This window comes from Motacilla alba, chromosome 20 (genome assembly GCF_015832195.1).
Source record: "Motacilla alba alba isolate MOTALB_02 chromosome 20, Motacilla_alba_V1.0_pri, whole genome shotgun sequence".
NCBI classification, from domain to species: Eukaryota; Metazoa; Chordata; class Aves; order Passeriformes; family Motacillidae; genus Motacilla; species Motacilla alba.
In genome coordinates this window covers 10,741,779-10,765,870 of record NC_052035.1, presented here as the reverse complement: position 1 = coordinate 10,765,870, position 24,092 = coordinate 10,741,779, and the positions used below count along the sequence as shown (strand labels likewise).

At 44.5% G+C, this 24,092-nt stretch overlaps 1 protein-coding gene across 1 annotated transcript in view; it reads left to right on the top strand.

The window, feature by feature from the left end:
- The first annotated feature begins 8,688 nt into the window (after positions 1-8,688).
- OSBPL2 (oxysterol binding protein like 2) overlaps positions 8,689-24,092 on the top strand; it is a 33,606-nt gene continuing 18,202 nt past the window's right edge. The window contains exons 1-3 of the mRNA XM_038158534.1: positions 8,689-8,757; positions 9,768-9,856; positions 20,796-20,951. Of these exons, the coding sequence (XP_038014462.1) occupies positions 20,915-20,951 (37 nt within the window). The 5' untranslated portion in view covers positions 8,689-8,757; positions 9,768-9,856; positions 20,796-20,914. The remainder of the gene's footprint in view (positions 8,758-9,767; positions 9,857-20,795; positions 20,952-24,092) is intronic.

Here is a 24,092-nt window from a genome sequence, read left to right as displayed (position 1 = left end):
GCAATCACACAGACCTTTCTTTGACCAGCACTAGACACCATCCCTCCTGTGCAGAGGGGGGAAGGAACCAGAAAATAGCAATACTTTGCATTGGAGAGTTGCTCAGCAACTGCCCCATATTATTTTTGAGTTATTCTTGAGCACAGCCTCTTTTCTCTTTGATCTTCACACAATTTTTGTTGCTGTTGGCTCTCAGAAAGACAATGTTTTAAAAGAATTGCATCTCCATTTGCCACAATATTTTTTTTTTTTTTTTAACATTTTTTTTTCCCTCAAGCACAACCAAAGCCTGATGACATCAGGGAAAGCAGTGCATTACTTTGCAGAGGAGAGGAAATTAACGTCCATCTACTCTGCTAGAGCCTTTCATAGGGCATGGGAGACAGAGATTTAGCATCCTTTTCTCTACATGGTCCACAGATGATATTCAGAGGCAAAATAACTGTGTTTAACTCTTGCCACCAAGCAGCCACTCGGCTGGGTTTGGGCAGGCAAGGTGGTGTTAGAGCTCCCATTCTGGCAGCCTTTGATCAAGAAATGGCAGTGGGGTGATTTGTCAAGGGAGGAGAGTGCCAGGGCTGGGATTTCTCACCAGGCTGCAACTCCAGACAGAGCTTGGCACGGAGAACATCACCTTAAGGTCCTGATTTGGAAGGAGCACCACATCTCATCCATCAGTTATTATGAGCCCTGCTGATAAATGCCTTTATGTGACACAAAAAGTGATGAAACCCTGAGCTGCTCAGCCTGAACCAGAGCTGCCTCCATGCTCTGGGTGACACAGATCCCCCGTGGGGTCCAGCAGAAAGGAGCTTCTGATTATTGGGGTGCATCTGATCCTTTTCTCTCTCATTCATTGTCTGCTATTGCCACACACAGAGGGAAACGAGTTTTGCACTGCTTTGGTCTCTCCTTGGTACCACACAGAGAAGAAAAGCAACAAGTAAAACACCAAGTCCCTGAAATAGATCAAAAAAAACCAAACCAAAACCCTTAAGAAACATAGTGAAAAAAATAACCCAAGATTTTAAATGCCATTTGCAAATATGAGTCAGGAGCATCTTCTGTGAAACTGCTGCCAGCTCCATGGACTAAAGATGGAATGATTCCAGCACAGCCCCTGCTCAGGGAGAACACAACCACTCCTGAGCCAGGTTCCAGCCCAGCCAGGGGATGTTCTCAGAGGAAAAACCAATTTCATCACTCCTCTGCCTCAGAGTAACCCTGTTAGGCAATCCCTCGCCCAGGCAGGGCAAGGGGATTTCTTCTTGCACTCCTTCCCCTGAAAGCAGCTTGTTTGTTTTGCTGGCTTCAGGTTTGAGCCCCTGAACGACAGAGAAACAAAACCCTGAAACTTTGCACGCAAATTAACCCCTGAGGCAGCAGGAGGGAGCAAATTTCTACATCTAGTAAAAATCTCAGCTGCAAAGATCTAAAAATAGACTTTTCTTGCCTGGGGAATTCTAGCCTTGCCTTGTGAGTCGTGGTGCTGCAGATTATTGCATTCATAATTTAAATGTTGGATGGGTATAAAATTACTGGTGTGGGAGTTATTCAATTTCTGGTAAGAACATTTACATCAAATAGTGGCTGCACACACAAAAGATAGGAAAAAGTCCTTCCACTTGTGTTTGCCTGAAGCACCTGGGAGCATGTGCAGCCTCACAAGGCTGTTCTTGTGGTAAGATAATGTTTTTTTCCTACTAAAAACCTGTTAAAGTTCACTCTAAGAGTACTTGTGTCTCCTCTCTTGGCATAGGGCTGCTCCAGGCTCATCCCTCTCCAAGTTAGAGGAGCTCCCAGGGCTGATCTGAGCACTGCCAAGGGTGGGTGATGCTTTGAAACTAAAAAAGGATTGATTCAGTGTAGATATTAGGGAAAAACATTACAATGAGCGTGGTAAAATACCAGAACAAGTTGCTCAGAGAAGTGATGGTTGTCCCGTCCCTGGAAGTGTTCAAGGTGAGGCTGGACAGGGCTCTGAGCCTGGTCTGCTCCAAGGTGTCCCTGCTTATTGCAGGGGGGATGGACCAAAACTTCTAATCCAAACTATCCTATGATTCTATGACTAATCTGAGGAAATCCTATGATTCTATGACTAATCTGAGGAAATGTGAGGCTTATTGGTTCCTTCCTCACCCCACTCCTTCCTGCCCCAGTCTTCACTCCTTCTGCCTCCATGCTCCCACGGAAGGGCTGTTTCTCCTGGCCTGTGCAAAGCCACTTCCAAAAACCAGCTGGCTGCATCTGGAGAGCCATTGCAGGACCCTGCTTGAGCTGCATGTGAGGGGCTGCAGCAGCTCCAGCCCAGCTGCACCTGCAGCAAGCAGCCCTGGCCATCCCACAGCAGCACATCCAGGCTCCTGGGGCCCTGGAGAGCCAGGCAGCCTGGGGGGTTCAGTGATTTCTCTTTTTTAGTGGTGCTGTTTTAACTCAGAGACTCTGAGCCTCCCAGTGAATCACACCATGGTCAATTAGAAGTTTCCTGTCAGTCGTGCCTTCTTGGACATTATTCCCAGCAGTGTAAATGCCATGCTTGGAGCCAAAGCTGAGCTCTGTCAGCCAGGGAGAAACCCTCACTCAGTGCAAACGAGGGGAGAGGACCTGCAAAATCCCCTTCAGAATGGCAGGGCTGGAAAAAGACAATTGTGCTTGGCATCCAGAGCAGCTGTGCACAGGTAAAGCAGCTTCTCCTCCTTCCAGGTTCCCATCCCTGGGGCAGGAATCCATGGAAATGTGGAATGGCCCCTTGCTGCTGGAAGGCTGAGCAGTTTGCCAGCTGGCAGGGCTCCTTCCTGCTGCCATGGGGGCTGGCATGGGCAGCCCAGCCTGGCAGACACCGGGCAGGAGCTGCCCTGCCAAAGCTCAGTGCCTGGATCTGCACCCCTGCTCAGAGCAGGGCTGTGCTTTGGGTTCAGGACATCATTTATTCTGCATGGAAATGAGGACAAGTGGGGATTTTTGCCATCAGGGTGAGCTGCAATTTCCACCAACCCGCCTGCATCGTTAGAGATGTTTAATTTGACATTTAGCTTAGTTACGGTAAAAAAGTCAATTTTTTCAGACTGAATCCACCTCATTCTTCTGATACCCAATATACAAACAGAAACCAAAAGGATTCATGGTACTTTAATACAAAAGAAAACAAACTCCTTCCTCGACAACAGGGTCCTTTCTTTGCTCCTGACAGCCATTCTTCCACCTCATCACTTGTTTTCTCCCATTTTCTGAAAGAGCTTCCTGGACAAAAATAATGCTGATCAGTTAAGAAAGCATTGTGAATATCAATGAAGGTTTCTCTTCTTTTCCTTCTGCTCCCAGATCCTTCTCTGGGCAAAAAGTAAATAGAGTCAGCTGTAGCTGACACAGAAGCTGACGAGGGAGGCACATTAGTTTGTCTGCCTGTCGGGGATTTCTTGTGTAGCAGGCTTCAGATCCAGAGCCAAACTTCCCAACTCCATCTGGGACAGGATCTGGGACAGGATCTGACTTTTTCTTTTTGTTCATGCTCAAATATCTTATTTACTTCATTACCTTTTTTTTTTTTTTGTGGAATTTCATGATGAGGCCTTTTTAAAACCAGTCTGTAGATTAGTATAATTTATTTTGGGGAAGTTGAGATGCTAATTTCTAAGCACAGAAAATATAGAGGCACCATAAATTAACCTGGGTCTTGTTTTGATGCATATGTGTGAATTTGTAATTACTAATTAGTTTGTTCTAGTGGTTGCCTAGGGACAAGTGGACAGGACTTTGTTATAAAGTACAGGAGATGATTCCAGCAGGTAATATGTGAATATAAATATTTGCTGGATCAAAGGTGCTAATTTTACTGATCTACAGAAAATTACATGCTAAAACAATCTATAGTCTATCAGTAAACACAGCTGACAGTCTGCTTTACTCAGAGGTTTTTTTCTTTTTTCCTGCTTTTTTTGTTTTTTTTTTTTTTTTTTTTTTGGTAGGTGTTGCTGGTTGTCACAAGTCACAGGGTTAAAACCCAGGGATTTTTTTTGCAAAATTTCAGGGCAGAGCTGTCCTGAGCCCATTCCTGGGGTCAGTAGATGCCTGAGCTCTCTGCTGCGTTGTGAGGAGGTGGCACCCTGGGTGTCAGGGCAGTTCTCTTTGTGCTGTGAACTCTGCCAGGGGGGCACAGTGCAGATACGTCACCAGGAACACTTGGAAAATCCATGTGCATGCCACAGAGAACATTTCATTGCTGTGCCTTCATCCACAAAGCAGCAAAATGGAGAGGGAGCCGGTGCTGCCTTGGGGGAAGGCTGTGCTACTGAAACAACAGCATTGAATTTAGTGAAAAATGAGGTTAAATTAGCCAACAGCAGTAACATCTAACCTGGGCAGCAGGAATCTGTCTGACCTGGCAAAGGGAATATCTAAAAGGAAATATTCCTTCCCCTGCTGCCTGTGAGGAGTTTTCCTTCACTCTGCCTCGTGCACACCCACCCTGCTCAGCTGCTTCTCTGAGTGACATCCTGGTGACACAGAGAAGTTACCAAGGAAGAACTCAGGTTAAATTTTATTCCCACGTCAATTCTGACCTTGCATCAATAAGTATAATTAACTTCTATTGACTTGAGTTTCCAGAAAGAAGCCTCACATGAGCTGCTGAATTGATCCGCTGCCATCACAGAGGGAAATGTGTCCCAAGAGTACAGGGGTCACTTGCCCCACGTGCAGCTAAACCCACATGTGGGAATTAATTCTAAATAAGATGCTTCGGTGGCCAAGTTTGACAAATAAACACCTATTAGTGTATAAAGCATCACTGGCTGAAGACAGATCAGCTGGCAGCAGTGGTGCATAGGCATTGGTAAAATCAAGTTTCTTCAGATCTGCTCCTGGAGCTCAGGCTGAAGCTCATGTGTACCAGCCCTTATTGGGAGGGGGTTCCCAAAATCAGGTTCCACAGTATCCCCCTAAGGAGCTTCCCAAGTCCTGTACAGGTGTGTGAAGGATTGAAGTAGTGAGTTAAATCTGATCTATCCCATCTTCCCTGACATGAATATCCAAAAACCCTATGGACTCCCATCCCAGGGAAGATGATGTATGAAAGTGAGCTACTTTGACCCAGATATTTTTATCCTCAGCACATTCTCCTGCTCATCTCTACTCAGCTCCAGGAACAGGATTTTCCAGCACCAGAAGTCATACAGGGAACGAGAAGAATTCAGGGTTCAGCAGAGGGGTACATCACATATTCCAAACCCCTGTGGATATGGCACTTGAGGAAATGTTTTGATGCTGACAGCGGGATTTGATGACCTAAAGGTCCTTTCCAACCTTAACAATGCCGTGATTCTGTGCTTGTGTCTAGACTTTGTGAGAAAGCATGTTTTTAATAGGCTTTCTTGCTTCCTGCAGAAAGCCCCTTGCGCCCTCAGGTTTTTAAGCTTTTGCAACTTGCACAACTTTGACCACAGAGATTCTCAAAACTTTATTTCATATTGAATGGAAGTGGCTCAGCCCCTGAATTGCCCTCAGCTGAATGGGTGCAGCTCCAGGGAAATTATCACTGGAGCGGAGGATACAGGCTGTTGTGTCTTTTCCTTTCCATGCCATTACAAAGAACATGCTTATTCAGCCTTTTAACAGACTGGCTATTTCTACTTATTCAGCTTTTGCCATGTTCCTCATTATTTACAGATTCCTTTTTCTCTTGAATTGCTTTTTTTCAAGGTTCTGGTTAAAATTCATGTGGTTTCAGCATTACCACGTTTTTCATTACAGCCTTATCAGTCTTACCAATGTCTGCTTTTTTAATATTTCCTTATATTAAATAAATTTCTGTGACTGTAGCTTTTTCACACTATCTTCCCTTTTTCAGTGCCAGCAGCTCAAAACAATCTATTACTGCCAATAGAACTCAAAATTACTGTCTTTTAAAATGAGGTAGACTGCAGGAAGAAATCTTTATTTTTTGGATTATGGATTTCCCATTTGGCAGAGCTGTGTCAGGCTCACTCATGTGGGGATGCAGGAAGACAGAGACCTTGAAAACCCTTCCATCAACTGCTTTGATAACTTGGGGCTTATTTGCCCAGAGATATTTTGGGATTCCCATTCTGCTTTCAATTCACACGGTCCCTTAATCCAAATAATCTTTCAAGTGTGGACAAGCCCCTCACTCCTCTGAGGTGAAGCTGCTGGTGACCAGGAGGGCTGGGAGCATTTCCAAGGACGTTCGGACAGGGCTGGGAGGACTCTGCTGTGGCTCTGGAGGGCTGGGCAGGGACAGGGGCTGGGAATTCCAGCCTGGAGGAGGGACACGAGCACCGAGCTGGAGATGCTGGAGCCTCCACTAAACAAATGGGTTTGGTTTTGAAACTCCCTGGCAAGGAGTCACGGGCTAAAAAGAGCTTCCCAGAGCTGGACAACTTGCCTGAGCATGTTGGGAGCGAGTGACGGCTTTGGCTGCTGGGTGATTTGGAGGAGGAGGAGGAGGGAAGAGGCCTTTGTGACGGAGCGATGGGCGATGGACTGGCTGCTGACAATCAGCATTTCTGCTGCCACGTTTCCTTGCAGTATCTCTACACCAACATCTCCAGATTTTTGGTTTTCCATTTTGCCCTCGTGTCACCGTTTAGGTTTCCCAAAGCTGCTGCAGTGGCAAGGTTTGCTGGGATCAGTTTTCTGAGGGGATTGTGTTTCTCCACAGGAGGGAAGCACTTGGGTTTATTGTAGGTGGAGCTGATGGTTACATCTATGCCTGAGACAGTTGCCCAATACTTTCCCCTGTAAACCCCCTGTTTAATTACTTTAACATTGCAAAACTTTGCCAACAAGGCAAAATTTCTCTGCCATCTCCTTTAGAAGGTAACTGCTCTCTTCCCTCAATGCCAATGCAGAAGGGAGACAAATACAGAGTTAAATTCTTCTCCTTGTCCAGTTTTGGGGTTTTATGGAGTTAGATTGCTAGAGAATAGCCCATGAATATTTAACAAAGGAAGAAATTGTCAATTATCCTCATTTTTGCTAAGCATGGAAATCTAGCTGAAATGCTTACAAACTTGCCTGGAGAAGGATGCCCATGCCTTCAATTAAGACCAGAAAAAGCTACAAAAATTCAATATATCGTGGTCATCTAATCAGTGGATTTGTCTTGCTGTGGTCCTTTTGGAGAACTCTTCCAGATCAGCTGCTCAGTCATGACAAAGGCCTGCACTGTCAGAAAATAATAATAATAATTTAAATTCCTGATTACTTTCTGTTTGTGGGGCTTTGCTTAAAAGCTGCAGCAGAAATATTTCTGTGCTTCATGTTGAGACTCATAAGGTTGAGCAATCCAAGAGGGGTGGCTGAATTGGAGCTTATGGGGGAAAAAAATGTATTTCTGGGCAATTCAGGAAAACCTCATAAAGATATTTGGAGTGATACGAATTATCCTTTAGTCCCAAAGATTTGTACTCCCTAAAGATGGGTAAATGAAGGGGTGAAATAACATGTGGGTATGGCAAGACTGGACTGAGAAGGACCAAGAGACATCCTTGGAGGCAGCTGTGCCTACTCCAAAACACTCCTCAATCCCAGGGCGTGTGAGAAATCCCCCTGGAGATTTCATTAAATGTTTACCCTTGCGCCAGAGCAAGGAGCATTGTCACAGCTGGTTTGTGTCTCGTGCGTTGTCAGCACGTGGCTGATGGCCAGGAGCTGCCAGCCCATCCTGGCGGTGAGCAACACTCCAGAATCCGCAGTGTGCCAGCAAAAATGTTTGGGGATATCCCATTCGGGGATGGCCGGAGGGAGCTCTGCAGCAAAGGAGTGGTTCAGATTTTGTGATTATTTTCCCCTCTGCCCTTGCAGCCATTCCCCTGTTGAAGAACATCTGTATCCACCTCCGACGAGCGAGCTGCAGAAGGAATCTGCTCCTCCCTCTGTTTGCTTTGCACTGAGAGCTGAATCAACTGAAAGAGAAGACAATTTTCAGGATAAATATTTGTGTCTCATCTCCTGCTTTCACTCCCCACCATTTCACACTCATTCATGGCTCCGTGGACCATTTCTCTGGGGTTTTGAGGTGTCATTGAGCTGCTCTGAGTGTCAGGGCATGGAGGAAGGTGATGGGATGAAGGAATTAATTAATTACTTGAAGGAATCAATTAATTACTAGGGATACTGGCCTGCGAGTTATAGAACCCCACAAACCTGCACCATTGCACATTAGCCCTCATCTAGTAACAGCATCTATGAGGAAATCTGCAGCTAGAGGCCCCAACGCTGATAATCTATTTGGAGACTGATAGAGGAAGAAAATACTTCAACTTTCATCTGTTTTTGGGAATGCCACATTTTCCTACTAGGTTACAGCGAGCCAAGCTTGCACTGTGAAATCACCCGCTGGCTGAAATGTCCTACAAATCCCATGTGTGATAGCAGCCACAAGGTGGTCGTTCCCACCGGGGGGGCCCAAAATCCTCCGGGAACTCGCTCGGTGAGGCGCCCCCAGCCCCGGGGGCTGCCGGTACTGCCTCATCTGCATAGCCCCGCCCTCATCTGCATATCCCCGTTGCCATTGGCCAGCGGTCTCCCCAGCGGTGGCGCGGCGCGGGGCGGTCAGGTTCGACGCCTTATTAGCATTCGCCCCGCCTCCCAGCGGGGGGACGGGGAGCTGATTCGTCGTCTTGGCAACGGCGGGGCGCGGCCGCGCTCTGCGATTGGCGGAGGTGCCTGTCAATCCACCGCGTCCAGGGCCGCACTTCCGCCTCGGTGTCCGCGGTGCCGTCGCTGGAGCCGGTGCAGGTAACGCCGCGGGCCGGGCCCGGGGCCGCCGCGCTGCGCTCCGCGTTCCGCCACCCCGGAGCCTCGCTCCCCTCGCCGGCCCCAGCGCCCGCACGGCCCCGTTCGGGCCCGGCTCGGGGGGCCCGTCCCGTCCTGTCCTCAGCGGGCCGCGGGCCGCGCTGTCAGTGCGGCGGGGGCGGGCGGTGCAGCGGCTGCCCCAACGCTTCTCTCCCGTCCCGGCGGCCCAGGCGGCCTTGACCTGCCGGGGCGTCTCGGGGCGCTGCGGGCCGCAGGCCCGTGCTGCAGCGTGGGCAGCGCTAGGGAGAGGTGCTGAGCCGTGCCCGGTGCCGTGATTCCTGCCCGGTGCTGAGCCGTGCCCGGTGCCGTGATTCCTTCCCGGTGCTGAGCCGTGCCCGTGCAGAGCCGTGCCCGGTGCTGTGAATCTTGCCCGGTGCTGTGATTCCCCTCAGTGCTGAGCCGTGCCCGGTGCTGTGAATTCTGCCCGGTGCTGAGCCCTGCTCGGTGCCGTGATTCCCCCCGGTGCCGTGATTCCCCCGGTGTGAGCCGTGCCCGGTGCCGTGATTCCCCCCCGGTGCCGTGATTCCCCCCCCGGTGCCGTGATTCCCCCGGTGTGAGCCGTGCCCGGTGCCGTGATTCCCCCCCGGTGCCGTGATTCCCCCGGTGTGAGCCGTGCCCGGTGCCGTGATCCCGTCCCCCCATCCCTGGGGCTCTCAGTCCGTGCCTGTGCAGAGGCTGCGGCTCGGTGCGGCTCTGTCAGCCCCGGCGTTGGGATTTTTCTGATTTTACCGATTTTACCGGATTTTTCCGATTGCTTTTGCAGCTGGGTAGTTGAGCAGAGGAGGCTCCCGGCCCGGCTCCCCAGAGGAATGTGCTGGGCTCGGTTTCAGCACAGTGCAGAGCCTCAAGGGGCCTTTTAGGTCACAGCTGAAGCAGTTGGGGTTTATTTGGGGTTGTTTTTTTTTTTTTGTTAATTTCGTTTTTCAGTTACCTACTCACTGTTTCTCTTGCAGAGAAGAAGAAAAGCAAGATGGGAAAACCAGCAGGAAAAAAGGCTTTTTTTTAAATACCATGCCACCAGAACTTCTGCATGGTAATAAAGGTATAAGATGCTGTTTATTTAATTTGGTTATTGATCATGTTTGTGCTCTCTGCATTAGATTCAGGACTTCTTTTGGAAGCAGTTTTTTTACTGTGCAGCACTTGCAGGCCAGAATTTCAAATGTAGTTTCAAAATCACCTCCTGGCTTTTACGCGTGCAATAACCTTGTGTTTCCTCTCAGAAGTGTCTGCCAAAGCGTGTTGAGTGCAAGCAGATACTTCTTCCACTTACTGTGAATTTTCTCAGCTAAATTACGTAGCCTTCATTTGACATTCCAGGAAAGTAAGAGGGAATCATGGTGGATCTGCAGTGTTCATTTGCACCACTCTTCCCATAGTGTTTCCTTTTCTAAAGCTTTGCGTGCAAGGAAAGATAAATTTGATCATTCCAACTTAACCTTCTGAAGTTCTATAAATCCACGTTCATGTTGCCATCTGGGGGCAGCCACATGTGTTATCAGCTTAACAAACTTTACATCAGCGTGCTCAGGGACTTCTAAAACCTCAGGGCAATTTCTGGAAGCAGTGACTTGGGTCTCTTCCAAACATGAGGCGCTGTGCCGTGGGACGGGACTAGGAGAACTGGCTAAACTAGCATGGAAGCAAGAAATTCCAAGTGCTGATTTTCCCCCTGAATAACCCCTTGGGTTTTCAGTTACAGTAAACACAGCTTTTTCTTTAAATAGTCGTGGAGCCGTACACATGTTTGACCACATGACAGAAAGCTGAGGGCAGTGTGGGAGAGGATCAGCAGTGATTCTTTCTTATTGTTGCTTTCCTGAACCAACAGCACCTCATGATGAACTTGTAACTTCAGGAAGTCCTCTAAAGGAAACGCTGAGATGTCTGCTGTCCAGGAAAAAATATGGCATTTTTCCTCCAGAACTGGCTCTTCAGTCATGCCAAAATAATCTTAGAAACAGAAGGCAAAAGTTTGAGACAGAAAATGGTGATTAGACAACAAGCCCTGTGCCTACAGGCAGTTAAGGACTAGATGGGCTAAAGGTTTCACTTGATGCACTATTGAAAAGCAGTGTGGTTATTTGTCATTTGTTTGCTGACATCTTTTGGTAACTGATCACAGAAGATCGTTTCCACCCTTGGATGGTTTCTTTAAGTCACTTTTAGTACTGTTACTGCTTTCCATGATATGCACTTGCTGGCAGGTCTTACGACTGGTATTTCTTTCAGTCTTTCTTCTTGTGAATTCTACTGTGTGAACTCCACATATGCTGACCTAGAACAAAGGTGGAAAGCTTTTCTTTCTGTTATCTTAGTGTTGGCTGGAAAACGTCCCAATCAGGCTTTTTTTTGCTTTGATAAGGCTATATTTTTAAATCACTGTTTGTAGTGCCAGTCAGATGATTTTCTTTTTTTTTTTTGCTGTTGTTTGAAAGCAAGATTAGCCTGCAAGTACGCTGAATTTTTAAGCAGAAAATTTATTAGCTTTGATATTTGAAGTAGCTTGTCCTTGAACAAATGCAATGTTACATCATGCTGTTCACGTCTAGGCCTTCTGTTTACGAGGTGCCATTTTTCTAGTCCTTCACTCAGCATCACTTTTGTCACCTGCCTCATGGAGATATAAGAAATATTTGTATTTGACACTGGTATGATGCTGTAAAATGCTTAGTGTTTAGTCTCTTCTTTGTGAAGTGGCTCAAATGTTTGGTTCTTACAATTTGTGGAGGAAATGCACCCAATGAGGCGTGCAAAGAAGATGTGTTAAATTAGGAGTGCTCAAGAACTGGAATGTTGTTGCTGAGCTTGCAGATATGCAGCTGATCACATGGGTATCTTCTCCAAGCTGAATAAATTGGAAAGTGAGAGCAAGGAACAAATTGGTCACCCCGTGTCTGCCTCTTTGCAGATAGGGGACTTTGATGTTTTTGCTCTTGCGAAAAAAAGAGGGGTTATGCTTTATGGCAGAACTTTAATGGGTTTTATTATTTTATGGAATAGACCACCATGGAACTTGGAATTCAAGAATTCATTATCTCAATCCTTGCATCTTAATTATTACTGTGCAGACAAATGTATGATGATGTAATTATTACTTTGTGTCCTTATAGGCTTGTGAAAGCAAGTTGCAGGAGAGCAACAAGCAATTAGATTGTGTCAAATGTAGCTTACCATAACTTTCAGTTATACTCTTTAAAAATGTATTGCTGATTCAGTGCACAAAGATAATGTCTTAATTTTCAGGATCAATAAGTTACAAGAATAGACTAAGCTTACTTAAACTTGATTTTTTTTTTCTTTCCTTAAATACAGTTACAATTGGAAATTCATTTGCTGGTCTAGACAGATCATTTAGATTAATTCAGTTTATTTTATTATGCACATAATTTAATGAGACAGGTTTGTAGTAGACTGCAGCAGCTCTCCATTCAGAAAATGCAGAGGCTGCAGAGTTTGTCTTCCTGGGCTTGTTTATCCATCTGCTGGGAGGGAGGGTTCACAAAAGGTGAATTGTCCCTGCAGCTGCAGAAGCAGGGCTGGACTTTTTAGTCTTGGCCCTCTCGGTTTTGTAGTCCCAAACTTGAGCTGTCTCTGCTCTGTTGGACGTGTAATGGCTGTGCTTGGTGTTGGACCCAAGTGGGCTGTGCTGTTCCTGCTCCAGTCCAGTTCCTTTGCTGTGCTGGTCAGTTTTGGATGAGATAAAGGCCCTTGGGATGCTGTGAAACCTCTGGGGTGTTGTAAAGTTTGTGTGCTTAGGGTATTTGTCAAGAAATGTGTTTTCACGACTGGATAAATAACTTCATTATGTTTTTACTAACATTATTTTTACACCTCTGAGTAAATTTTTTTAGGCCTCCCAAAAGAATCTGTGAGTAGATCTCAGAGTGTTTTGATTCTAGTGTTACAGGCAGTGGAGGTTGAAGGTGGTAAAGTGTGAGAATTCTGAGGTGTCTGTGGTTCTCATCCCTGTCCAGCTCACTAACTCACTGACCAGCTCCTCTGCTCCCTGCAACATGTCAGGGCAGCCAAGTGAGGATGAGAATCCCTTTAGTAGCTCTCAGTGATGAATCTTGTGTGTGTTAAGGCTGCAGAGAAATTCTCTCTCCAGCCTGTTCCTAAGGGGCCCTTCACCAGCCTGTGCTGGCTGAAAGGAAAACTTTTCCAGGGGAGAGAACTGCCCCGTGCATGGATTCTTTCTGGGTTGTGCACTAGAACAATGAATCTGTTGAGTGGTTGTTTAATAGTGGAACAGAAATGTTACCCATCTTCAGAGGTGTAAATATCTTTGTTTACATGCTCTCGTTTTGTTTTAAACAAAGTGCTGTGCATGTTTTGTTACCCAGGTGGGTTAATGTTACTGAGCAGATAGCTGCGTGGGTTCTTTATTAAAACTTGGCTCTAAATGGAGATATTTGTCCTGTCTTGAGGAGTCAAAGTTAATTTTTTATATATCTTGAAAACAGCAAATGGAGTAGCAACCTTATACTGGAATCCAGTAGGTATTTACTATAAATGCAGCTTTAAAGGAAATTCAGTCGTAGCATAAAATCTGACTTCCTAAAGCTTTTGCAAATTTGTGGTATCACCTTAAACCCCCCTCAGAAATAGGCTGTTAGCTGTGTGCAGGTGCTCGTGCTGTGGAATCTGCGTGTGAGGAGTTGGTGGTAGGCATAAAAATATGGTTTCTTCTACTGTAGGGCTTTGCACTGGGTTACTCACTGTCATCCTGTTTTATTTGCAATTTAATTGCTGCCATAATTGTCTAAGAGTCTCTGTGAAAATTATTTACAAAATACCTTGTGCAGAGTGAGTGTAAACCTGCATCTGCCTGGAGAGAATGAGTCCACAGAGACAAAGCTGCCTTTGAGGAGGAAGATCTATGAACTTACACTTAGAACTATTTTTGCTGTTCTAGGCGTTTTCTCCAGTGATATTTTATGCTGAAACTGTCTTCATGTTCATAAGCTTCAGAGATCAATTTGCAGGGGTGGTTGCATTATGATGAGAAATACCCAAGCATCCTTAATTTTATCTTCAGAGAAGTGTTCCTAAATGATTAATTATGTATCTACTGACACTTGTGTCCAAAGCCAATTATGTATCTACTGACACTTGTGTCCAAAGCCACTGTGCTGGGAGTTATTGATTACTTCCCACCTTCTCTCTTACAAGTAAGATAAAACAGATCCCCAGGAAACAACTAAGAAATAACTAGTTTTACAATGCAGTATTGAATGATTTATTTTTTTAACAGTGTGGCTAGAAATGAGCTGATTTATCACTCCTGATCAAACCTAGCATTATGCATCATGCGTGGAGAGGTGTGCAGAACAGATTTTTGTCATTTTTTACAGTCATGGGCCATGAAATAGTTTCCAAGGGAAGGTTACAGAGTCTGAAAAGTGCTGTATCAGATGCTCTCAGGTGGAAAAATGTCTCTGATATTGAGGTAGTGTTAAGAAAGGAGAACATTTACAGAATTCTGTATGAATTTCAATGAAGTGTTTTGTATCAAAAAATATTAATCTGCTGGAATCAAGTTTCTTTTGTTTGTTTGTTAGATTTGAAGGAAGTTCTGCAGGCCAGTATCCTTGGCTGTAGAACAGAATTTTTGGCTGAAGTGAAAGTGGGGAATAGCCATTGATTCCATAGGTAATTGAGATTATTCTGGGAGGATTTTTTTTCTGTCCAGATTAATCTTTACAATTTTTATGTTAAATAAATAATGTTTGCTGTAGCAGCACTGGTGCTTTGGGCTGGGCCAGTGATTAGTGTGTGGGACAGTTACTGTCAGTTGTTCTGATGCAAAAACAAGTTTTGTGGCATTTGCTTCTTTGAGAGCCAGACTTGTAGTGTTCCAGTTGTCTCTTAATTCCTGTGAAGCATCACCAAAAACTGGTATTTCTGAGAGAACAGAACATGGTTCTGCCTGTCATAAGTGGCTCAGCCCATTTGTTCCTAGCTAACCTTTCAGATGTTCAGTTTGTTGTCATCACTGTTTCAAGTGCTGGCACTGAACTGTCCCCAGGCCATTTAATAACTCCCAAGTACATAAAAGCTTGTGGTAGGGACAGCTGCAATTTCCCAAGAAATGGAATAGTGACAGTGGGCTGGGTGTTCAGCTGATCCTCCTCATTCAGCCTCTGTGCACATTATTTAACAGATTTGAGAAGGAAGTTGCCCTTCTCTTGCTGTGGTTGCAGAGGACTTTATCTTGCCAAGACATCTGGCAGATGGTATTACATTCAGACTTTGGACTAAAACAAATCTCACTTGGTGAAGAAAATCCTCTGCTGGGTTCTGCTGTGTGTGTGGCTGTTCTCTGGCTGAAGAGAATTTAAGTATGTAACAGTTAATCTAAATTGCCAATTAAATTTGCTTCTTGGCTAATTTTTGTGGATGTTTTAGATCCAGTGTTGCTGGTAACCTAATTTCATGAGTCAATTAAGATTCATCCTTGCTGAAGCTTTCATTCAGAGATGAAACACTGCAGTTTGATGTTTTCAGGAGATGTGTATGAATTAAACACACATGAATATTTATCTGTTAGTTCAAGTTATTTATTTCTGTCCCTTGAAGTACTACAGCTATGTTTTATTTCAGCTGGCAACTCAAGAGATGATGGGGTTGGCTCTTATTCCAGCAGTCATGTTGTACACTGGGGAATTTTGTGTTCTTTTTTTCCCCATTTCTTAGTTTTGCTGTTATTATGAAGGATGTGGGTGTTTGATCTTCTTTTGGCTCTTTGGGAATCTCTTTCTGGACAGAAGGTACATCCTGAACTGAGGATGTCACAGAATCACAGAATGCTTTGGGCTGGGAGGGACCTTAAAGCTCATCTCACTCCATCTCCTGCCGTGGTCAGGGACACCTTCCAGTGTCCCAGGCTGCTCCAAGCCCTGTCCAGCCTGAGCCTGGACACTGCCAGGGATGGGACAGCCACAGCTGCTCCGTGCCAGGGCCTCAGCACCGTCACAGGGAAGAATTTCATTCTAATATCAAATGTGAGCCTGCCCTCTGTCACTTTGAAAATTCATGTTCTATCAAAGTAATGAAAATGTTTTTCATGAGGAAGGTCCCAGGTGACTTTTTTCCCTTCTTCCTTTTTCTTAGTTGCTTGTGATTTTTCTCTTTTTATGTTAAGAAACTCAAATGATTTTAAAATTTGCTGTGGAAATGCACACCCAACAAAACCTTGTTAGGCATGTGAAAAAGCTGATGAATGTGCTAGTTCATGAATTCCTTGGTGGCACTCTCAATTTCAGTTCATTGAACTCCTACCACCCTACCTGCTCGTGCTGGTGAACCTCTGTGGTTATTTTAATGACTGCTTATTGATTCTCCACTTGGTTTTACTTAAATGCTTCTGGATTTCACAAGTAGATTCAATATCTGTGTAATGAATAGAACCAAGTGTTTTATATGTCATGTAAAGCTAGCACATGTGCTTTCAAAGCAAAAAAAAAAAAAAAAAAATAGGATTTTTAATTTAGCAGGGTGATGTCAGCAAAGCTTTCCAGAATTGTTGCATGATGAGAAATTCCAGCTTGAGGTCTGGAGGAAAAAAGGCACTGCAGCTGTCCCCAGCCAGCTTCTAACCTGAGCTTGCTGAGCCACATTCCAGCCGTGTGAGCCACTCTTTGTAAATGCTGCTCTTTCTATAGAAATGTAAATGTTTCTTTAAGGAGGAGTAACTTTTGGTTATCCAGCTGGATCTTTGTTGAGGATTAACCTGGAAGAACAAGTTAGGATAGAGGAACTAGTCGAATTAACTTAGGGTAGTTACAGGTTTAAACTCTTACAGGAGTACAAGTTTTTGGATTCTTTAATTGATGTATAAGTTCCTAGGATCCAGGAGCATGGTTGAAATAAGTTGGTTGTTTTTGTTACTTTTCTCCTGAAAAATGAAATTTGAGAGGGAACAAGCCTACGAAGTGACAAATTTGAGGGATTACTAATTTCCCAAGATAAAGGCAGTGGGTTCCCACGCTGGTTTTGGAGAGCAGCCCTGAAGGTGGAGTGTGCATCTCCTCTCAGAGAGATGCTCACATGCACCTCCCAGAATGCCTGGAGCAAATGAGGCAGTTTGGAATGTGATTCGCAAAGTCTTGTGCTTTTGTTGTCCCGGTTTTAAAAATAAGTTCATGTGGGAGGAAATGGTTTAAAATAGGAATTGTGCAGAGTCTGGGGCTGGTGTATTTCTGGAAGGGAATTTGTGTACCTTCTACTGCTGGGGACTGTGACCTTGTAGGGGACACTGTGACCTGCAGACAGCTTTGCATGCAGAGCGTGTTATTGGCAGCCACATCAACTGGGACTTGTCACTGCCGAGTGACAGGTTCAGCTCTGTGCCTGACAGACCACTTTGTGTGACGTTATTCACAACCACTTTGTTCTTCCTTGGTCATGGGCCCTGGCTGGGACTGTGGCTGGTGTGAATAGTTTGTTCCACGCTCTGCATCAAGGCTGTGGGGGTCCCTGGGAGAAGGGAGTTTGCTCCTGAGCTCCTCCTGAGACCTGTCTGGTGTTTAGGAACTGCCCTTTCTGTTTGTTCCCTCTCCTGTGACAGACCTAGTTCTGCAAGGCAGGAATTCTGGAATTCTGAGTCATCCTTCCCCTCTGTAGAGCCTATTTCAAGGTGTGCTGTGGACGTGTTCCTGCAGTTTTGACTTCAGCTGCATGCTTTGTTTTGTCCTTCGAGAAAGGGGCTGTCCATGGTCATCAGTCAGGAATGTGTGATCCTCTCTGATGAACTATGAGAATTTAAAGGAGTTTTAATGGTTATCACAGAGTCATAGGATGGTTTGGGTTGGAAAGGGCCTTAAAGATCATCTCATTCCATCTCCTGCCATGGGACATAATAAATGAGTTCGTACCAGTCCATAGCCTTAAAATATGAGGAAGTAGATAAGCTTTGTTGCTTATCCTGTAAACCACAAAATCCATCCTGGTTGTGGCCAGGGGTATGTTGCCATCATTAAATGAGGATTTTCCAGTTCTCTTAAGGTGCCTGTACTTGCAGCTTTTCCCTGTTATTGACAAGATGGTTTGGGGAGTGCAGCTGGGCTGAGATCCCCAGGTAAAGCCCATTTCTGGGTGTCTCTGTCTCTCAGCTGGGCTGAGATCCCCAAGTAAAGCCCATTTCTGGGTGTCTGTGTCAGCTGGGCTGAGATCCCCAGGTAAAGCCCATTTCTGGGTGTCTGTGTCTCTCAGCTGGGCTGAGATCCCCAGGTAAAGCCCATTTCTGGGTGTCTGTGTCTCTCAGCTGGGCTGAGATCCCCAGGTAAAGCACATTTCTGGGTGTCTGTGTCTCTCAGCTGGGCTGAGATCCCCAGGTAAAGCACATTTCTGGGTGTCTGTCTTGGGCATCCACGCCTGGAAGGTGAAACCCACTGAGATAATTTCAGCCTGTAAAGCAGCAAACCTCAGCTGCTGAAAGTGTTCTCTCAACAAGTGAGTTCTGTGTGGAAACCTGTTTGTTACGCTCCTGTTGATTCCTGTGTATGCAAGAAAATGTCCAGACAGATTTTGTGTTCCTTCTGCTCTGTAGGACTGAAAGGTGAGACCATGACAGGATGTTTATGCTGTATCAAAAGATTTTCCAGGAGAGCAGCTGGGGCTGAGCTCCTGAAGGTCTGTCTGACACAGGAGTGGTGCACCCTTCTTTCAGTGGCAATTGTGATAAATCACCCTTGCTGGTGTGCAGGTGAATTCTTCTGGGAACATCAGGGAATGGAAGAGGAAATACAGATTACAGATGCTGAATATGAAGCCGCCAGGATGTTTTTGTCTTCTGGTATTTCAGCCTAGTTAAAAGTAACTTTTGGTGTTGCTCTTAGTAAGAGAACAGGATTTAATCCCATTTTTTTGGCTCATGAAAGCTGAATGCTGTTCTCACTGTGTGTTAATTTGATTAACATGCAAATTCATGTTAATCTCTGCTGTGTAAAAGAACTGAATGTAAAAGAAGTGATGCAAGTGGGAAGTTATTCCTAGTGTAACTCAGCAAAATACATTATTTTTTTTCCTTTTTTAAAATGTTCCTGACACCTTAGAACAATTTGTGACTGTTATTATTTAAAGTGATTTCAATGCATATTTTGTATATAACTGACAGGTTATGATTGAACTTTCAAACAGCAGTGAGCTTCAGGTGTGGTGTGAGGTAAATGTCAGGAGAGCAAAAGATAACTTTGCTTTTCATTTGTCTCTGATTCTGGTCACTTTTGTACTCTTGGTGAGTGTTTTTGTAGGAAAGCTTTGTTGTCTCTGCAGTGAACTGCACACTGTGGGATGTAGTTCCACTTCACAAGGCCTTTTGTAATGCAATTATTATTGTGCAGGAGAGGGGAGAGGAGAAACTGGCATTCATCTGTATGACCTTATTTATTCCAAGGCTCTTAATGATATTTGACAGTTTTGTAACTCATAATTCTTATTTCTTAATGCCTTCTGTGCAAGACTAAACAGAAAAAGGGAAGATGTAAGAAAACATGGAGAAAATAATGTAGTTGTAGTCCTGATCATGAGAGGGCTGTGTCTTGTACATAAGTTTCCTTCTGGAAATATTGGCAGCTGTTTTGTTAGAAGGATGCAATGCTTGCAGACAATTGAAAGCATAAATGTCTTGCATCTTCAAAGGTACTTGGAGGGTGAGGACTTGTAAATATGATATTGCTGGTGCAGAGATGGATGTAAAATCCTACAGGAGCAAGGAGATGGGAGGTTCCTAAGGGAAAAGTGACGAACTGAAATACCTATCCTTGAAAGACATAAACCACTTCAAGGCCAAGACTAAATTCATTAACTTACGAGTCCCATAATGGGCTGGTTTAGCTCCTCCCTCTGCATGGGCAGTTAGAAGCACTGTATGCATGTGAGACATTCAAACAGCTTTTGTTCTGGGCAGTGAGGGGAAAAAGACTTGAAACGCAGTCTGGTTTCTTGCAGAGAAAAAGAAGGAATTGGCTTCAAACGTGGTACATTCTCCTCCTAGGAGCAGAGTGCACTTCTGGCATTGTTTCTCTTAATTGGAATGGAATTGTGCAATTATAATTACTCTGGAGAAACTACTGTCACAAAAGCAGTGAAATCTTCGGGATCAGAAAAAATTGAGACTGACAGATTGAGGTTGTTTTGGAGGAGATATCGATAGCATTGCCATGCTGTCCTTTATTGCTGTGAACTTGGCTCATTGGAACCTGGTGAACATTTGTAAGAATGAAAATGAAATTTTCTCATTCTTCTCCTTAAACTAAAATTGGGCGAGGTAAAAATATTTGCATTACACCATTGTCAGCCATCTGGAAAAAATCTAATTTAGTCCATCCATAAAGTAGAGTTGGAATGCTACATAAATCTGTAAGTTATTTGCAGAGTGCGTGGTTCTACTGAGGAAAAGCTTGTGGGTTCTTTACATTCCTTCTAGAGGGAAAAATCTCCAGTTTTCTCTTTGAGAGTGCACAGCAGTAGGCTGACAAAACTTCTCTCAGGGTCACTACATATTGATTGCATGATGTAGAATCAGACCCAGCATTTTCATGCAGTGCTCAGACTTTGAGATACCAAGGTTCTTTCTTGTTCCCAGCTTTCTTGGTTAAGGATGCAGTAAGGCTTATCCTCTTGCTAAGGAGAATTTTTGGTTTGCCAGCTGATTTTTTCTTCTGTCAGTTCTCTGCTCCTTCTAGCTGTACTTGCCTGAAATTTAACTTGCTGTAAATAAGATACATTTTACAGTAATGTATATGAGGTATTTATACAGAGAGAAGTGTGACACAGTAAATCAGCTGTTCTTGTGGCAGGTAGTAGTTGTCTTCAAAATTACTGTGGTTATCAAAGAAAGCTGTTTACTTATGAATGCAGAAATCCATCTTTTGCCATGGCAAGAAACAGGAAAATTAGTGTTTGTCAAGTGTGAGTGTTTGTACACAGGAGAAATGTGGAAGCTGCTGATTCTGTTTCCCTGTCTTGTCAAACAGATCATCTAAAGCAGCTGGATATTTGCAAAAGAAGACCCTGACTGCACCCAGATACTTTAAATCAAGTTCAACGATGCATTAGAGAGCTGCACTGGCTGCACCAGATTTCACCCTGAAGGATGAACAGTGAAGAAGAGTTTTATGATGCCGTTACGGGTGAGTGATGGGCACGGTGCCAAGGGGATAAAAGCCCTATAAAAACCCCCCTATTGCATTGTGTGTGTGCTGGGGGGGGCTGGTAATATATTGCTGTTAATAATAAATTAAAAGTGAACTTGGGTTGGTAAAACTTGTAGTGCTGTCTTCTGAAAAGTAGAAGAGGAAAATTGTAGGTCATGTTCCAGCTTGGAAATGAGGGGGTTTTTTGTTAAAGCTTAATGCTAGTTATTATTTCATCACTATAACAGTCCTTTAGTGGCCAGGTCTTGCTTTTATTTTCTGTGAAAATCAATTTAATAGCAGCTTGAGAAGCAGACCTTTTGAAAGGTGAAATATTTCCTGTGGGTTGTTTTTATTGTTATTGTATTCTTTTTTTTTTATTTTAATGGAAAACTTATTCTAAAGAATTGAAGTAGAAAATGTTTTTCTAGTCAGAAACAAATTGCTGTAAAAGTATATTTTCAAGATAGGGAGCCAAAAGTCTTTGCAATCCTATTTTCTCTAAAAAAGCAAACATGAATCACTTCACACTTGAGCAGTGTATCAAATAGTACTTTGCTTTCAGCTAATGAGGATGAATAGTTATTTATAAGAGCTTTAGATGGCTTTAGTGGTGAAATAAAATGTTTGAAGTATTTTAATAAAGAAAAAGGAAATCCTCTTAAAGATTTCAAACAATTTTAAAGATTTCCACTGAAATGTCTCTCAAGAAATCCGGTAGCAGAGGTGAAATGAGAAATACTGAGTGCACAGTAGTTAATGTAAAATCACAGGAATGAAAAGAGGATAATGGTAAGTGTGAAAGCTGCAGGAGTGGAAGTAGCATGGTAGATAGAAGTGGGCAAGGTAGACTTAGACATGGTTGGTTGGAAATTCATGTGAGGAATAAACAGAGGGGGCTGGGTGAAGCAGTGTGACTGACAGCAGACTGTACAGGACCTGTCACAACCATGTCACAGAGGAGAGAGGAAATTTGGTTTGCATTCATGGCAGCTGGGAGTGATGGGGACTAGTACTCCAAATTCATCTGTAAAATCAAACCATTGTACCATTAAAATCTTTGTGTATGTCATTAATAATGGTGAGCTCAGGGTTAATGCCATAAATGAACTAGATTCTTTTTCCACTGAACTAGATTTTTTTCTCCCTGAAAAAGGTATGAAAAGAAATGTACCTCTGAAGATGAGGTCTGCTTTGTACAGCTTTGATGGTGATGCATTCCTTTGTCCCTTGCTGCAGAGCTGCACAGCCCTTGGTGTTTGACTCCTCTGCATTTGGACACTCTGGTTTTGTCCTCTTTTCTCTTCCTCTTCTTTTTCCCCCCCTACCTCAAAAGGTTGATTCCCCCTGCAAGTGCTCCAGGTGATGGTGACTGAGGTGTTGTGCATGAGCTGTTCTTGTACCTGCAGTCCTGGCTGTGCTCAAAGCTGGGGGGTTGTGTATCAGTTCTGTGAGCACTCCTCCTTCCATCCTCATCTTATTCTTCCACAGGGGAAAATGTGCTGGCAGGGGATAAGTTTATATATATATGTTATATGTGCTTCTTGGAGCCAGGTACTTGGTTTAAGAGGAGTGCTAGGTTTGGAATACTTTGCTTCAGATTTGTTCTCCCTCAGGACTGTCTTTAAGGACAGGTGCTCAATGCCTTTCTCCAGCTGGGTGCTTTAGGGGATGCTGACAGTTTGATGAGTTATTTGCACAGACCTAGTGAGGTCAGACCTAGTTCTTTGTGGCTGTGTCTTGTCCAGGTCATTCAGAAATGTGACACCAAGAACCGCTGTACATGGTCCTCTCTGCATTCATGTTGCCTGGCTGCTGATGTCTGTGGTAATTCTCTGCTCCTGTTAACACTGTAGATCTTTCACGTGGTGCTTTAGTGAATTTTTAGGTGTTAATGGGTCCTGGTAGTGCCTGCCTGTCTCTTAGTTTTTTGATGGTCTGGACATGGCAGGGGTAGGTGCAGTACTCCAAGGAGATCAAGTCCACAGTCACAGTCCTTTCTGAGCCAAGGTGAGCTTCCAGCTTTCCCAGTGAAAACTTCAGGATCTGAGGTTCCAAATTTTGATTAAAAAAAATGAAATTCCCTTGGCAGGCTCGTCAGTCTGCTCTTTCCAAGGATGCTCTCCTTGTTTTTAGGTCAGATCAGTAGAAGGGCAGAAGCTGCCTTCAGATGTTCTTAATCTGCTCAAAGTCTAGGGTTGGGATGTGGCTGCCAGGAATGAGCACGTTTTCCAGCTGTGTTTTAGTGTTGAGATGAAAACAGTGTTTGCACCATACTTTTCTCTTGCTCCTGCTGCATCCTGGGTCCTGGTTTTCCCAGAAGGAGCTGCAGTGTGTTCCCAGAGTTCACTGATTTTAGGAATTGGGTGCTGGGGTTTGTGTCCTGTAGGGAGTAAACCAGGCTTAGAGCATTGGGAGTGTGGGAGTTACTCCAGAATTCTGCAGCACACTCAGCAGCAGCCCAGGTAGTTTTCCTGCCTCCTTTAAGGTAGTATGGACTCAGTCCTTGAGGAAGTCACAGCTTTTCCATAGTTATTAATTAATGACATCCACTTGTAGAATACAGTGGATGTCATTAATTTGTCTCCTTTTAAATCTCCTAAGGAGACCCCTGCTTTTTATAGTGCTGGATTTAATTCCCTGGGTGAGAAGTTTCCTGCTTCTGACACTGTCCCCATCTCATCCAAAAGACATGGTCATGGGAGGGAACTGTGTGCTGTGTGGTTGGGAATCATCCTCCTGGCACATGGTCCCTGACTGGATGATGCTGGCACTTGTGGAGCTGCAGCATGGACTGGGGTGTTGATGAATCAAGGGGATGGGTGGATCGAGCTGGTGACAAAGTTTCCAAGGGGAGAAGTTTCTTTGCAGTCAGAGGTTATTAGCATTGCTGACACTTGACAGCCTTACCTCGTGAACGAGTACTCCCCTAGGGAATCCCTTGGGAATGTTACCTGTGATCTCAATTCCAGACATCAGAGCTGCCAATAATCTTTTTTTTTTCTCAAATTCCAGTGTCCACCTTCTCTGAGGCTGGATCAGGATAAAGGTGGTCAATCCTTAGATGAATTTCAGCTTCTTTGAATTTTTCTGTGAGACAAGGAACATATAGCTTTGATCTCTGTCACCTTGGGTGTG